The 17842-nt window shown below is 43.5% G+C and overlaps 1 protein-coding gene across 1 annotated transcript; it reads right to left on the bottom strand.

Annotated features, from left to right (window-relative positions):
• Nucleotides 1–1572: 1572 nt before the first annotated feature.
• On the bottom strand, nt 1573–16193 carry ATMIN (ATM interactor). Its single transcript, XM_055306322.1, has 4 exons — nt 15843–16193; nt 6929–7054; nt 5962–6161; nt 1573–5304 (listed from the first exon to the last, which is right to left on the bottom strand). The coding sequence occupies exons 1-4, from the start codon at nt 16191–16193 to the stop codon at nt 3492–3494; spliced, it is 2490 nt and encodes an 829-aa protein (XP_055162297.1). The 3' UTR covers nt 1573–3491.
• Nucleotides 16194–17842: the final 1649 nt, after the last annotated feature.

Raw genomic sequence — 17842 nt, 5'->3', positions numbered from 1 at the left:
TTTTTTTCACACATTTGACCGTTTCACTGATAAACTAAGAGTATCACTTTTTAAAAAATACTTTGCTGTTTCTTTTTTGTAGCATTCTGTCCCATAATATTAACTTGCTCCACAGTCAAGTACCAAAAGTTAGTGGCAGGGCCTTGGCAATGAGTTTCTGCTATGCCAGCCTTCACTATTTTGACTGTGGATCTAGAACAAAGTTACAAATGTGTGCATTTTATGATTAGTGAGGTGATACAAAATTTAGAGATTCTTTCCTGAAGTTTGTTGAAAGAAATGAACGAATATTGGTACTCTTCCAGTTCAAGTGTTACAGACAATGCTTGAATTTATTCACATCTTTCTGGCATTTGCTCCTTCAAAGACACACGTTTTTAAATGTAGTGCCATGTTTGTTAGTTTGAGAACACTGACAACCTGGGAATCCCTTCATCTTTTAGCCTGCCTCTCCTCATACGTAAGCTGACACATCAGGGTGTCTGCTCATCAATACTATTGACACAACTGAGAACCCTTTGAATCAAAACACTGCAAAGGAAGTGTTATTGACTAACTTCTTGGCCATAAGAACTAGCTAACATCTTGTTGAAGAAACTAGATGAAAATCCATCATTTAACAGTTTTTGGATGTTGGGAGTATGAAGCCAGAAAACGGACATGCTCTTTCCAAGTGCCGAATCTGATCAGCAACACTTTAATGTACTATTGATGGGAACACGTACATCTATTGTGAAATGCAAGGAAAATAAAACCACATAAATACTTGAGACTTCAAGTCTTTGTCCCTAAATGCCCAAAGGTACACATTTCTCCTAAGAGCCTCCTGAGGACGGGAGTGAGAAGCACTGCTTGAAATAGAGCAGAGTATTTAAATGGTCCTTGGAGTCAATATTAGATGGCAGGTTTGGTGAGGTTTGGACTTGAGTTAAGATAAACCTTCCAAAACTGAGGCCATCAACTGACAGGAAAGTATCACCCTGTCAATTTGCCACTACTAATAAAACAACTTCAAAACTGGACTGATACGAATATATTTTCTTCTGGTCAAAATAGCCTCAAACCTTACTCAGCATCTTTCAGGTTAATCTACAAAAATTTTCTATTTTTATTTCTCTTTTGTATCAAGAAATCAGAAACACACCGATTGGGCTTTTTGCAAATTAGTGACTGAGCAAAGAACTACTCGTATTCTAACCTTATTTTTGTTCATAAGCTAGAATTACATTATTTACAAAGATAAAGGGGACCCCATTATAAAATGGTCACCTTTGGCAAATGCATGAATTGGGAGTAAGTTCCTTTGAAATTCTCCAAAAACTTAAAACTGTAAGGTGTATCAAATAAAATCAGTTCTACCAAATAAAAACTTCACATCAAAATACAAAGTTTAGTAATGGAGTGTCTTTTCATTTTCTTCTAGTAGGAAATTAGTATATTTTCATGAACAAAGGTAAAACGGTAATGAAAATAACTAGGCACAACCTCTCCTTTATCAGAAGATGATGGGTTTGTGAAAAGTCAAGGCAACAAAATAGGTCACTTTATGTCAAAGAATTCACAAAAAAAAGGTAGAATTCCAACTTCTTTTTAATCACTGAACTTCAGTTTTTACGAATAAACTTAGGACAATTCAGGTAACTAAGGTTTTGGGAGGAAAAACAGTTCTTACTTGTACATGAAGAACTATGACATGCTCAACTATTCTGTAAATAACTCTATTGACTGGATTAACATTTTCACAGAAACAAATTTTTTTTTAAAGCCAAAGATCACTGCGTTTGTATTTACAAAAAGCCATAAACAAACATGCATTTCTCCTTTACTAGGAGAACTTAAATGTTTGAACATTAAGGCAGTGACGATTCTAAAACAATGAAATTCTATGTTAAGGCTTTATGTTTGTTTTGAAACCCATAATCATAGGCCACTGTGACCAAAGCAAACTCTTATCTACCAGGTTGGGTTCATCTGTCCAGGATTTGTTATTCACTACCAACTATTCTTCTATGGGATAGGAATTAGTAATATTACTGATTTATTAGTTCACTCCTTAGGTTTTATTTTGAGGACTTAGCTTTCAGCAGCAATAAGCATGTGCCACAGAAGGAATTTTTAAAAATAAACTTAGAAAACGTACAGACTGCATCGATTTTTCCTTGACTGAAAGTTGGACAATCCTAAATACAGAAAACCTCCAAAGTATATTTGACTTGCTCCCATCTAAAAAACATGGATGTTCTTGATTACTGAAGTAACTGGTCTTCATCTCCTATTCTTCGAAGACTGTTTGATATTGCTGTCTAAACAAATAAAGCAACAAAATGCAGAATGCCATATTTTAGGTGGAATTTGTTCTATTCTTGCTATCCTCAAGGCACAAATAACATCCTTGCTAGGGCAAAGTTTCTCCTTATTCAAATAATATGAGGTGGATTAAAAGATTCACTTTAGAGTAACTGTTGATTGCACTCTCACCCTATTAAGTTTACACAAAGTACTGAAATTTAGGGGGGAATGTCCTTTTCTCTTTCCTTTTTTTTTTTTTAAATAAACACTTAGAGAGACAAAACTCAGATCCAGCCTACGGGAACACTCTGAGAAGCAGCTGTGGAGCACCACCCTCGCCTACAGGGGAGAGCAGTAGGGATGTTCCCCAGACACACTGCATTATGAGCTAACGGGCACAATTCCACACCCAGTGTTTCCACAGCTGGGATAATGAACAGTTACGTAGACTAGAAGGATCACTATTTACACTAAGTGCTTGCTGCTACTTCATGAAGCAGTAATTTTACAGCAACACGTCCTATGAGGAAAGTACGTACACTTAGGTTGGTATCAGCAATAGTTCATACAGAGGAAGAATGGCATGGACTACACGAAGATGGTCTCAAAAGCTAAAGACAGCTGTCATTTTCCTTTGTCTTCAAGTCAGAAAAAAGTGAGATGTCAAAGCAGATGAAGCTGCATGCAGCATGAGTCCCACGCCATCTAAGCACTGGTGCTTAAATCTGATGTGTGGCATCCGATTTCTTTAGATTTACTATCAGGAAACAGGGATTTCTAACAAGCACTTTCAAATATTTTAGGTGCAATTTAAGTTAAGCAAGTCACATTTCCACTGAAATGTTTTGATGATCTGAAAAGTCTACCCTAGTACCTGGTAAGCTTGGCTTCAGTTAATTGCTAGATGGGTTTTAAAGGTGTGAAATACACTTGTGTTCTTAAGATGGGAAGACTAACTGTGAAAGGGCAAACGTAGGCAACACAGAAACAATATTTTTAGATCAACATCTTACACTTTATAATACACTCACATTTATACACAAATTTCATGTTTACAAGTACAAAAGGCAAAAGACCCTCCAAGAATAGAAGTAAATGCATCAGTAACTACATTCAATAGTGTTAACACTGTTGTCCCACTCTCCCATTTTCCCAAACCTAGAAGGAAATTGTAACAGCTGTTGCACGCACGGACATCATTTTCAGAAGTTGGAGACTGTGTGTAGTTCCGCACATGTCTGGGTTTCTACAGAGCTAAACTGAGATTCCATTGTGTTCCAGGCCAAATCGGCCAGAAGAAAGTCGTCCATTGCTGTTTGAGTTTCGTTGCTGGTGAAGAACAAGCTCCCCAGGGTTTCGAAGCCGGAATTCATGGTTTGTGTTTCTGTACTGTTCAACTGAACTTTGCTCTCTATAGTAGGTATATTTTTAGCAGCGGAGATTCCTTCAGTTTGGGTCTCTGTGTCAGATGAATCAGTACTCATGGAAAAGCTGGAGTGTTTCAGGATACTTCCCAGAGGCAGATGGGGGCTACTGTCTAAAAAGAAGTTTAAGTCTGTCTGTGTCTGTGTGTCAAACATTTCAAGGCCTAAAAAGTTAGAATTTCCCCTACAACTATAGGACTGAGCAGAGGTGTCTGCAAGGAAGAAGTCTGTTTGGGTTTCTATGTCCAGTGATTCCAAGACAGGCTCAGTGGTTATGGTATTAAGCTCACTCTCTTCGGTTTGAGTCTGGATATTTGAGGCCGACAAGAACTCTTCAATATCAAAATCGATTGCGGGATTCTGGGTCGGGCCAGATGGAAGCTGGGGGTCAGGTCCAGTACTCGTGTCAGACAAAAGACTACGATTGTCCAGTGTCTGACTGGGCAGATTACTTGACAAGATGTTTTCTAAATCACTTAATAAATCTATAGTTTGGGTCTGATTATCTGTCATGTTCTGTGAAGGAAGCATACTGTGCTGTGCACTGAAGTTTATAATTGGTGCAGATTTCTCAAGATCTTGAGTTAAAGTCTTAGGGTGGTTCTGAGGTAACAAATCATGAGTGACAGTCTCTGCTACTAAGCTGCTGCTTATAATACTGTCTGTAGAAACACCATAGGATGGATGGACGCTCTCAAAAATGTCTCCACCCATTACAGCTTGGTCCATCTGTACTCTGTCATCTGTCAGATTATGCATTCCACTGGTCTGGGTTTCTCTGGAGATCCCACCTGACTGGTAACAGGCATCTATAAACGCATCAGTCTGAGCAGCTATGGATGAGGTCACCTTAGAACTGGGCAAAAACGTTTGCGTATGAACGCTAATGGGAAGGGAGACTTGAGAACCAAATGTCAAATCTGTTTGAGAACAAGAAGATACAGAGGAATCAGGGCCAGCCCACTGTGTGGAAGGTACGAAGTGCGGTGTGGCGTAAGATAGGTCTGTCTGTACGTTGATGGAAGATATGCTGTTCTTCTGACAGGTGTTCCCTAGTTCTTGTGAAGGATCAGACAGGCTCTTACCCAAGTTCACTTGAACACCTGTACTAATTGGCTCCATGGCCACAGGACTTACAATTTTTGAAAGAGGGAGACTCTCTTTAAGACAGGCAGCCTCTGAATCTAGGCCAAGGATGAGGGTTCCTACTGACAAGGGCAGTATGTGCACAGCGCCTGGGGCAGAACCTTGATGATCGACACCCAACACCACAGGCTGAGCCGAGGAGTCGGCTGTAGGCACGAAGACAGGCACGGGAGAAAACTGCATAACAGGAAGTTTCACCAGAGCCACCTTGGGCTTGGGTAAAAGCAACTTCTGAGGGTATCTTGGAGGTGGTGTAAGAGTCTGCTTTCCGGCATTAGAGCTGCAAGAGTCTTCAAAAGACGCGACCAGCTTTATTTCTGAAGTTTCCAGTTCCTGAGTGTCTGGTTTTGGAGCTGGTTGGGTACTCAGGGACTCAGTGGTCTTACTGGACAACTTCTGGCTGTGCAGGCAGCTCTCCATTTTCCTTTTTTTACTAGGTGGATCCCTGAAAACAAGGACAGAGTAAAAAGAAAACCAAGTTTAGGCTGCAGTGTTCTTCAACCCTGATGTTGCATCTTCAATTACTTATGCATGCTGCTCCCCACACCTACAGCAGAGGTCAGACTACCTGGTGAAGAGAGATCCATCCTTTTGTGCTCTTCTGGGCCTACTATATGGTGGGCAGAAGTTCAGGAACATGCAAGTAGGGAAGGAGGAAGCACATCTTTTTTGGGGGCAGACCTCTGAGTATTCCAGAACTCAGCTTAACTCTGCATGCACGAGGAAGCTACCAGGTTACATAATGCAACTTTTACTGTTTCTTTAAGTAGGAAGCTATTACTCCAAATATAAATCTGACCTTTAAAATGAAGTAGAGTTTCATGATAAAACTTAACTCTTCAAGAACCTAACATCCCTCTGATAGGAAACGCTGGAAGTTGGGATTTTCAATTGGGAAGAAATAAGGAAGAACAACTGGGTTAGGTAGATCTGGGTCCTCTGCTAGTACTGCTCACTTTTCTGAAAGTTCCCCTCTTCCATGTCACGTCTATTTTCCATTATTCCTCCTTTCTTTCTCCCTGCACTAATGGCTCACCAGAAGTTTCATCTGAAACTCTTCCCATAGCCACTGACTTCTGTACCACCATGTCTTCCCCTTTACCTGTGCTCTGCTGGGATCTCATGGCCAGTGCGGTAGATATGGGACTGTAAAGCAGTTCTACTGGCATAGGGACAGCCACACGTGCACTGGAAGGTCTTGCCACAATCCTCTGCATGCCTTTTCAAGTCCCACTCCGTGCCGTAGGAATTGCTGCACTTACTGCATTTATGCTTCTTTTCAGCATGCATTTTCATAAAGTGCTAGGAAGAACACAGAAGGGACCAAAGTGGAAAACTGCATCTGCTCAAAACATTTCACGTACCCATGTTAACAAGGAGTTTACATGACAAACTAAAGCAGTCTAAATCAAAAGGATGGAAAAGCAGGCAAACTGCAGTTTATCACATGCCCCTTCTCCCTGCCACTCCTGCTTTGTAAAAAGCAAGGACGCTGTTTGGAAATAATTCATAGCACTCACCGTTTAGGTTTTATAAATTAGTGCTGCAGGCAGGAAAACATCTGCCATGGTTTTCTCAGGACCCCTCAAGCAAAGCCTTGGACAAGTATTATAGCTGTCAGGCTCTGAGGCCCTATGTCACCGCTTTCCTCACTCGCTAGACTCCTCCCTTCTCCTAAGGCAGCAGCTTCGGAAACTTTTCCTGACTTCTGCAGCTTCGTACTTCCTTAGGAGAAGGAACTTTTCCTTTGTGCCTTTGCTCCTCTGGCCTTGGAGGCACACAGATTCACAAAGGATCTGGAGGACACAATTCTCATTTGCTGAACCAGTCTTCTTGTCTTTCTCTCCAAATTCACTTCTGTATGTCTTCTCCCCCAAACAAGCCACGTCTCCTTCACTCGTTTTATATCTTACCCATATTTTCCCCAACAGGGAGACTCTTGGGAGGCTATTCTCACAAGCAGCTTTGAGAGTCTTCCAGTTATGTTTGGTAAGTGATTAGAATGCATGTTAGGTTTATATCACCTGTATTTCATCCTCAGAGAAGTATACTTAAGACAAGTAAAATACCTGTTTTACGAGAGAAAATTGAGAAAATGGTCTGTCAGGGCCTCTAGGGCATCCTTCAATTGGACAACAGTAGAATTTCGGTACGGTTTTCAAATCTTTTCTTATTGTTGGATTTACTATGCCATCCTGCAAAAGAAAAAATTAAAGAATTATTAAAACAAAACAAAACAAAAAAACTGGTTGGGAGCAGAAACAAGGAATGACTAAAGATGGGTACAAGGGATCTTTTTAAGGGAGATAAAGATGTTCTAAAATTAGATTGTAGTGCTGGTGCACAACTATGTAAATCTAAATAATTATTGACTTAAAATGGGTAAATTTTATGGTGGATAAACTGTAGCTCAATAAATCTGTAAAAATTTTTCAAAACAAAAACACCCATGCTGTTTAAAAATCTTCTATCCATTCCTTTGAAACTCCTCCTTCTAAACTTAAAATCTCTGTCCTTAAAGCCAGCTTTCTGTTTGTAAGTGATATATTCACAGTTTCTCAGGCTCAAGATTTTGGTACTCCAGTTGTTTCCTTCCCTTTCATCCTACTCTCAATTATCGGGAGCTCCTGAAAAAACCTTTGACTATGGTCTAGGCCTTCCTCCTAGCATTATTACTTTCTCTCATCGTTGTACCACTAAAGTAGCTGAAGCTGGTCAACACAACTTTTGATATAGCAGCTTGAATATAGGCACCATGCTATGTTTGACATTTAATAATCATTACAGTAACCAGTACTTATATTGCTTTTATTTCTGTGTCAGGCATTTACATATATTAACTCCTATAATCCTAATCATCCTGTGTTATTAATAAGCATGTGATTGACTTTTTGGTTGGGAGTTTAAAATAACTGGTGACTTTATCTAAGCCTGAAGTGCTCTGTCTTGGTGTCCCTGATGAGCCCACATACTGCAGGGGTGAGAGGCCTATGACCTCCATTGTAATTTCCATCTGCCCTAAAGGAAGGTAGTGGTGGTGGTGAGGGGGATGGGTGGAGGTGGACCTCTCTATAGGTCACTGGAAACATCAGGACATACATTCATGTAAGCAGGGCTCAAGGGTACAGGAGCACCTGACTCTGGGGGTCCCAAAACATACGAAGTTTGGCCACTCACCACTGACAAAATCCAAAGGCAGTGAGATAAGTGGTAGTGAAACAAGAATGGGATTTATTTCAGAGAACATCACCAAGAAGACAGTGGACTAATATCTCAAAAATGGTCTGCAAAGTGCTGAAAATACTTCCAGGTTTATGTAAGGGTACGGTGCAAGTGGGCAGTGAAGGTCAGGTCAATCACTGTCTTGAGTTCAACCACCTGGGGTCTTGCTGGTGTAAAGGCAGTCCCTGTTGTTTGAGGGACTAGTTTTGAGTCCCCATCATGGGATGCTTTGCCTCCTGGGTCTTTTGGCTGAGTGAAGAGATAAGCTGGAAAGAACATAATCGATTAGGAAGTACAGACTGAAGTCAAAGTGGAGGTAGCAGAAGTCCCCATTCACTCAGGCCTCAGTTGCTACTGCAGCACGTAGCAGCTATTCTGGTCATCCAGTGTTCCGATGAGAAAAGAGTCATTACTTTTCGAACACATCCACTTCCTTTTCTACCATAAATGTTTCTGGAGAAGTGAGAAATGAAGAACCATGTGGCCAAGGTTCCTTCCCTTTGCCTTCCCAATGATCTCAAGAGGAACATGCTGATCTTGCTGAGTCTGTGTCCACTCAGAGGGGAAAAGAAGGTATTCTTGTTTTATTTTTAAACAATGTAATTTATCTTTCCATATCACATTCAATTAGTCCTCCATGTTTTCCACACTGGCCCACCCTTTTATAATCCTACTGTATTATGCTGCCTAGATATTCATATCCATTTGGGGTATTCAAATGGTCTCTTAAATACCAAAAACTTATTTGTAAGGGTCACCTAATGGTGTGTTACACCTCCAATCTCCCATTATAACCCTATCTTTTTTTCTGTTCCCTTTTCATACACCACCCTACTCAGTCTCATATTCTTCCTAATTACAATTGCACCTTCTATCAAGGCCCAATTTGTCCTACAACCTTCTGGCTCTCTACAGGCAGAATACAATGGTGGAAAAGGCACTTGGCATTGCAAGACCTATAAACCACTTCTACCACCAACTAGTAACCTCTCTGAGCCAGTTTACTCATTTCTGAGACAGATACAATAGTTAACTCTCAGGATTATTTTGTACAGGATTATCATTAAACTGAACCCAGAACACATTCTCAGTAAACAACACTCCTTGTTCTGCTTACCACCATCCATATCTAGAGCTTTATTTCCTGTTTGAATTCAAAGATAGTAAAACTTAAGCTATTTTATATATTACCATTTTTTCTAGAGTTCCTGTCTCTCCAACTAAATTTAAGGGCAGAAACACTTTTGCTCTTTTGTACACCTCTTGGTATTGTCTTAATGCTTAAAGAGAGCAATTGCCTGCTAAATGCAGAGCATTTTTTGAAAGGCAGGGTAGGGTAGTGGTTTCCAACCTGAGGTTCTGTGAAAAATTACCAGACGCTTAAAAAAATATCTCTGCCTGGTTGCAACTCCAGATATTCTGATACCATTAGTTTGGGTTAGGGATTAGGGATCCATATTTGGTTTTTAAATCTCCTCAGAAGATCCCAAAGTGCAGCCTAGCTTTGGAACCTCAGGGATAGTGGTTAAACCCCTGGGTTCTGGAACGTGGATTGCCATAGTTTGAATTCTCTACCTTGTCACTTTCCTGTGACCTTAAGAAGATGAACTGTCTTGGTTTCCTTATCTGAAAAGTAGGCAAAACAGGATCTACTTCAGGGCTGTTGTGGGGATTTAGTCAAAATGTATAGGGTTTAGAATAGTGTTTATCACATAATCACTCAGTTATTATTGCTGAGTTATTTGCTGCGGAGAGTTTTGTGTCTTCTTTTGCTTTTTGCCAACAACTTAATGCCAATGATCTAATCTAAACCAGTGCTTTACATTAAATACTGTCCTTATGAAATTCTGACTGAAAGGCTCTTCTGTTGAAACACTTGCAGCTGCTAGCTTTAATAACTGCCATGGTCTCATCACCAAACTTATCCTATTCACCAAGTCATCTAGTGTTTGTTTGTTTTAATGAAATACTTTCAGTTAACTTCTATTTTTCCATTTAGTGTTATCAGCAAGAGAGAGCAAAATGTGGGAAGAATATTAAGGGAGACTCAGAAATCTTTCATTTACCTGACAATTATAAAATTCCTCTTAGTGATGTGCCAACGACATGGCCCCTTTCTGTTCCAGGTTGTTCGGATGTTCCACAAAACTGCCTACAGGGTCACTACAAAATTCACACTCCCTTCTAATATACAGCTCTGCTTGGCATGCCTCTTATGATCCCTTTTCAAACTCCCAATCATATTCTCATATACCTCTTCACTTCACTTTTAAAAAATTATTTTTTTAGAGATGTTTTAGGTTGATAGGAAACTGAGTAGAAAGCACAGAGAGTTCTCATGTATCTCTCCCTCAGCAAACAGGTACAGCCTGTTCCACTATTAGCAATTATCCCCTACCAGAGTGGTACATTTGTTACAGTCAGTGAACCTACACTGGCACATCATCATCACCTAAAGTCCACAGTTCGGTTTATTCTTGCTCTTGTACATTCTTTGCTTTTGACAAATGTGTAATGATATGTATCCACTGTTACACTACCACACACTATTTTCACTGCCCTGAAAATCCTCTCTGCTACACCTATTCATATCATTCTTCCCTTTAAACCCACCCTGGCAACCACTAATCTTTTTTGCCTTTTCTGGAACGTCATATAGTTGGAATGATACAGTATGTACCCTTTTCGGATTGGCTTCTTTCATTGAGTATATACACTCACACCTAAATTCCTTCCATGTCTTTCCCTGGCTTGATAGCTCATTTCTTTTTAGTGCTGAGTAATATGCCGTTTTCTGGAGGTACCGCAGTTCATCTATCCATTCACCTACTTTGAACATCATGCTTGCTTCAGAGTTTTGACAATTAAGCACTTCTCTTAACGTGGCTGCTACCACTTCCCTCACCCTTCCTTTCTCACTGTTACATCACTAGTTCAAGTCATCCTGACTCTCTGGGCTTTCATCATTAACCCCTTAACATCTCTAGAATTCCAATCTTTTTCATTCACACTTTGCCAGATTAATTTTTCTAAAGTATAGCTCTGATCATGTCATTACCTCATTCAAACATTTTTGGTGGCACCCCAAATCTACCCGAGTCCAAATTTCTCTAGCTTGAGACATTCAAGTCCCTTACTATATAGCTCTGAATTGCCTTTCTCTTCTGTTATTTACCTGTTTTACCTAATGGAATTACTTAAAATCCCCAAACCTTTTCAAGAGGAGGAATGTATTTATACCTTCTGTTGCATTTGGGAATGTCTGGATGGAGTAAATGTTCAGTAAAAACCGGGAGCATTATACTGAACATGTTTGAGTGGCCATCTAAGCCAAAACCGTATCATGCACCAAGATTAAACACTAAAGACTGCCATGCTGGACATCAACAGTCCCATTGTCCTGTTGTTGCCTTTATCACATGGCATGGCAACATGTTTATCAGGCATGGCAACAACCTGAGGCAGTTCACACTTTGCTTTTCTAAGGGCCAATTGATTCCTCAGCCTCCCCATGACCATCCCTCCACCCTAGTTCCGGGGCCTCCCTCCATCCCATTCTTGTCCTGAGACAATACACTCAAAGGATAGGATGGGTGAAGATGAGAATGGGGAGATAAGAAATGGGGATGGCACAATACCACATGTGAGAAAGTCATCTTTTGTTCAATATGCTCAAGAACAAAATTCACCAGACTTTTTGTGCTTTATCTTTTATGTGCGAAACTAAAAAGAGAACATAAAGGGATCCCTGGGTGGCGCAGCGGTTTAGCGCCTGCCTTTGGCCCAGGGCACGATCCTGGAGACCCGGGATTGAGTCCCATGTTGGGCTCCCGGTGCATGGAGCCTGCTTCTCCCTCTGCCCGTGTCTCTGCCTCTCTCTCTCTCTCTCTCTCTCTCTCTCTCTCTCTCTCTCTGTGTGTGTGTGTGACTATCATAAATAAAAAAAAAAATAAAAAAAATAAAAAGAGAACATAAAAGATACTTCATGTTTTGCATTCCTTTTTGGGGTACCTGTTACTTACAAAATGTTTCAAAGCAAAAAACATTTCAAAAATGTTTATGAAACATTTTAAGTAAAAGAATTTGGAAAAAAATCTAGGAGAGAAAACAATCAAAAAACAAGATGGAAAAAAGTAAATAAACAGAAGTAAAGAAAAGCAGGAGTATGGACACACTAAGGAGAAAAGGTAAAAGGAAAGGCTTGGAGGAATAGTGGCAAAAATTGGGGAAAAAAAGGCACCATACTCTACACTTGACTGCCTTCATAGAAAGCAACCAAAAAAATCAGTTTGCTCTGTTGTCTTCTCATTGTAAAATTTAAATTCAGATGTCTTTATACAATATGGCCTATAGAGTGACTTGGAGCCTTTCTTTTCCTTTTTTTTTTTTTTTTTCTTTAACAACAAACAACAAAACTTTCAAAGCAAATCATTCAAAGCAAACCCTGGACTGAACATAATACAAAAAATCCTTTAAGCCATGTTTTAAAAATATAAATGCTGCTGGGTAAGAGGTTCTTTAAGGGCCCTCCTGTTCCCTTCACTGCTTTCAAGCATGAGGAATAAAAGAACCTCTAACAACTGAAAAATGTCCATTTACTCCTACTCTTCCTTTCCCTTAATCCCCAGCTTTCATTTCCCCAGGGACTCCCCCTGTAGGTAAGGCTAGACAGGGTTATTTCCAATTTCCTTATAGGAGATGGAATATAGACATATCTCATAAGAACCCACATAAAACCAAAAGGCAGTATGTCCTTACACCTTACAATTCAATCCCCATTGTTTCCCATCATCCTTCAGAAAGGTTATTTACATTAAGAAGGGAATATTTATTTGGGGGCAGGGTAGTACCTTGTGAAGAAAGTCTAGAATAAAATAAGGACCATACAGCAACTAATGGGGAAGGAAATAAAAGATTATAATAACCTAGAAAAAATGAAAACTAGGAAAGAAACTATAATTTTGCAAGTAGTTGTAATCAAGAGAATCAGAAGGAAAAACTCCCAATGAATATTATGCAAATCTGCCAAGCAGATACACTCAGACCACCTTCAGAACAGAAAGTAGGCACACACTTGACTGGTACCAGAGTCTCTCCAAACAGCTTTCAAAACTACCCAGAGCTCCCAGTTGGCTCTTGTCCCCAGGCCACCTCCTTCTAATACTTTGAAAACAAGTGTCAAGGGTAATGTTTGAACTCAAGAGCCTTCTAAACAGGATGCAGACCGAAAATAGAGGTTCACCACACTGGGGCATCACTGTACAGGTATGTCTATTTTGTCACAGAAGTCACCTTCATTAAAGAAAATGAACTCCTTTCCTCCAATACAGCAGAGGCTCAGGGGTTTCTAGGTGTTATGGTTAAAAAGGCAGAACAAGGGGGGAATCCCTGGGTGGCTCAGCGGTTTGGCGCCTCCCTTCGTCCCAGGGTGTGATCCTGGAGTCCCGGGATGGAGTCCCAAATCAGGCTCCCTGCATGGAGCCTGCTTCTCCCTCTGCCTGTGTCTCTGCCTCTCTCTCTCTGTCTCTCATGAATAAATAAAATCTTAAAAAAAAAAAAAAAAAAGGGCAGAACAAGGCAGGAAAGCGAGCTCCTTGGTCAAGAAAAACACAAAACAATGATGGTTCTGGGTGATTTAATTCCTGCTGAGATAGGTCTCCTTAATGACCTGCGAAGGAAAATCAGGAGAGTCCACTTTTCCCTTCAACATTTTTAGTTGAGAAAGGGATCCTGAGTGCACTCACTGTGCTGTCTTCACACAAGAGACATGTGAAAAATGGCGTAGAAGTGGGAGAATGACTTCCCACAGGTTCTAAGCAAGGGAGGATACTGCTGCTTTGAAACGTCCAGGTGAAGATTTGACTATCAAAATTTGTATTTGCCTCAAACATACTCCTGTGTGTTAAGCCTATTATACTTTATATTTTGTATATGTATTGCATATTGCATGTGTTTGTATATTTTGTATATGTATGGCTATCTTCATTATTCTTAAACTTTACATATTTTAAAAACACAATTAGAAATAAAATTCTTAATATGCTATCAAACTAGTCCTGAAGAGTGTCACAGAGTCTTGAGTGAGAGAGAGAGCGTGCTCCAGATAGCAATTCCAGAGAAAAGAACAATAAAACTCTCACAAAGTGCTTGTTAGAGTGATCTCTGGGCCAATACAGTCCTGGTCAGGGCAGCAGCTTCTCTTGTGCACAGAGATGTAAGGTGTCCTGGCTGTTCCTCATTGAGGACATGATACTAAAGGTGCGTGTTGGCCGTTGTATATGAATTGAGAGAACCAAAGGATGTACAGTTCCTACAAATACATAGTTCAATTACCTAGGTTAAAATATAAAGAAAAGGAAGGATTTCGTTAACAATACGAAACAGAGAACCCAAGACCGAAGGCCATTCCCAAAGACCACGGAAGAGTTACTGCACTTGGGTCCTGGAAGAAAGGGAAACTATTCTGAGGGAAACTGCTGGCCCACCTGCAAGGCCGCCCTCAGCACATTTCCTAACAGGGCTCCCTCTTCTTTACGGGGAACGACGTTGCATCTGCTCAGCTGGTGCCAGATGGGGACTGCCTCTCATGGGAACACGTCAGCCCTACTAGAGACTATAACCTCACACCTCCTGCTAAATTCTTATCAGAAGCCTGATTCTTGGGCAGCGCGGGAGGCTCAGCGGTTTAGCGCCGCCTTCATCCCAGGACGTGATCCTGGGGACCCTGGATTGGGTCCCACGTCAGGCTCTCTTCATGGAGCCTGCTTCTCCCTCTGCCTGTCTCTCTCTCTCTCTGTCATGAATTAAAAAAAAAAAAAAAAAAGCCCGATTCTAAGGGAATCTCCAGGGAGGCTACCCGAAGGGCAGACAGAGCAGGCACCATGCCAGGGTCATTCCAACTCATTCCTGAATCAATTCAGAGCGTCAAAAGCTGCGTTCACAAGGCCGCTCTGCGCGGCACGCACGCTCTGGAATCATGTCACCGCCGGCCCAGAGAGAAGCGAGTGACAAGTGGTGGAAGGAAGCTTCCTATCGTAATGACTGGGAAGCTGTAACCTAACAGGTCTAGGGTGGGCCCAGACATCTGGATTTTCAATGAGCCTTCCACGCACACGCGCCGAAGGTCAGAACCCACTGCCCCACCCTACAGAGGGTGGAAGGGACGTCCGCACTATGGTCCTGCTGGCTCACGGGTCCCTTTGGAAAGGCCCGCGGGAGAAATCTCCCTTAAGGTCTCATTCCTGAGCAAACCGGATCCTACCAACGCTGCGAGAAAACTTTCCGACGGGGCTTCGAGGCCAATCTGCGGCTCCTTCAGGCTGAGCCTCGAGGCCTGAGGGCGGGATCGTGCGCGGGCTGAGAAGCAGCCAGCGGGGTACAGCCCCGCGCGGTCCGGCCGCGCAAGCAGGATGAGGCGGACGGGCCTCACCGAGCGGCCGGGAACGACCGAGGTCGCAGGGCGGGCCGCCCGGGCCGCGAGGCCGGAGCCGACGGCGCGGCGCATGACACAGGGTTTTCCGGCTGCGCGTCCCTGCGCGCTCGCTCCACGCTGCCCCGCCGCGACCCCGGCCGGTTGGACGGCGGCCCGGGGCTGCACGCGCACAGGCACACGCGCACAGGCACACGCACACGCGCACAGGCACACGCACACGCGCACACGCGCACAGGCACACGCGCAATCACGGCCGCGGCGCCCCGCACGCCCGCGCCCGCGCCCCCGAGCGCCAGGCCCCAGGAGGCGCCGTTCGGCCGCGGGCTCACCTGCAGGCGGTGGCTCTTGACCAGGTGCATGTTGAGCGCCGGGCTGTTGGGCAGGATCTTGCCGCAGCCGCGCACCGTGCACAGGATGTTGGTCCGCACGGCCCGGGACAGCTCGCTCACCGACGGCTGGATCAGCTCCCGGGCCGGAGGCGCCGGACCCGCGGGCTGCTGCCTCGCCGCCGCGGGCCGCGGCCGGCTGCCCCTTAGCCGTCCGGGGGGCCCCCACGGGCCCGAGGCGGCGGCGGCGGCGGCGGCGGCGGCGGCGGCTCCCCTCGCGGCCGTCGGGACGGTCGGGGCGCCCGAGGCCAGGGCCGCGGACCCCGCCGCCGCCGCCGCCTCAGAGGCCGCCATCGCTCCCGCACGGCAGAAGGGCCGAGGGAGCAGGCCCCACCTCCCGCCGCAGCCACTTCCGGCAGGGGGAGGGGCTTCCAGGCTCATTAGCATCCGGCGGGGCCGGGACGGCCGCGGCGCCCCCTGCCGGCCGTGGAGGGCGCGTCTGCGGGAGGCCGCCGCAGGCGGGGCGTGGGGGGGGGCGCCCCTAAACGCCCCAGGGGTTCCTGCGAACAGGTCCAAGGATTGGTCCCTCGGATCCACCTTCATCTTCCCGGAAAACTTAACCTGGGGCAATAACCGGACAGAAGAAAAAGCAGTATGTCCAGGAACTTTATTTCCCCAAAGGTTAGAAACAACCCAAATGTCCAGCGGCAGGAGAGGCAATACGTGTTTTCCTCCATTTTGCAGAGAAGTAACTAGCCCTAGGTCGCATCATACAAACCAATGAGTTGCTATGATTGAGTTAATCATTTTAAGAAGGCTGGATTTACTTGCCCGTGTCGTCTTCTTCTTCTTCTTTTTTGGCCTGGGACAGTATAGCTCAGGGCAGGGCTCCAAAGCCTAAGAACTTGGAAGGACTAGCTAGACCCGTGAATGAGCATTGGGGGGGATCCCATCCCTGGGTGGCGCAGCGGTTTGGCGTCTGCCTTTGGCCCAGGGCGCGATCCTGGAGACCCGGGATCGAATCCCACGTCGGGCTCCCGGTGCATGGAGCCTGCTTCTCCCTCTGCCTGTGTGTGTGTGTGACTATCATAAACAAATAAAAATTTGAAAAAAAAATGAGCATTGGAGGCCAGGTGTAGACAAAAGGGAGAAGGGAGGACTGCAGTGAAATGGAAAATTCATCCTTTGTTTAAAGGGGGGAGGGCAGCTGCTATTCATCTTTGGTATCACTAGATCTATTTTTTGACGGCTTTTGTGTGAAAACTTCTGACTTCTAGATGAGCAGCTGTACTAGTTTTCCATTGCTACAGTTACAAATTACCATAGTCTTAGTGGCTTAAAACAACACAGATTGGTTATTTTACAGTTCTGGAAGTCAGAGGTCTGACACAAGTGTGAGGTTAAGGTGAAAATGTGAGCAGGGTGGCATGTCTTCTGGAGGCTCTACAGAAGAATCTGCTGATTTGCCTTTTCCAGCTTATCAAAGTTGGTAATGGTGAGTGGAGTCTCTGTCACATCACGGACTTCTCCCTCTGCTCTCTCCTATTCCTGTTCCACTTTTGAAGACCCTTGTGATTACAGTGGCTCCATTTAGGAAATCCAAAATAATCTCTCCTTTGCAAAGTCCTTTTGCCTTGTAAGGTAATATATTTATAGATTCCAGGGATTAGGATGTGGATATCTTTGAGTAAGCAGGCATTATTCTGCCTATCACAGAAGCGAATTCTGATTTTAAAAGTACTGTGAGACCAAAAAACCCCAGGTGTGTGGGATAGCACCCACAAGCTATTGTGTCTTTCTAAGAGTGCAGGCTCTGAAGTCTGATTGCCTGGGGCTAATGTGGGCTCAGCCACTTACCAGCCTAAGCTTTGCTATTCACTTCAGTAGAATAAGACTAGTAATGCTCCGGCCTTATAGGATTGTTATGAAAGTAAGATAAGGCACATAAAATACTTAGCACCGACATAGTAAGTACTCCATAAATGTTAGCTATTCATTTTTAT

The sequence above is a fragment of the Nyctereutes procyonoides genome, unplaced genomic scaffold (genome assembly GCF_905146905.1).
Source record: "Nyctereutes procyonoides isolate TBG_1078 unplaced genomic scaffold, NYPRO_anot_genome, whole genome shotgun sequence".
Taxonomy (NCBI): Eukaryota; Metazoa; Chordata; class Mammalia; order Carnivora; family Canidae; genus Nyctereutes; species Nyctereutes procyonoides.
This window is presented reverse-complemented; position numbering and strand designations above follow the sequence as displayed.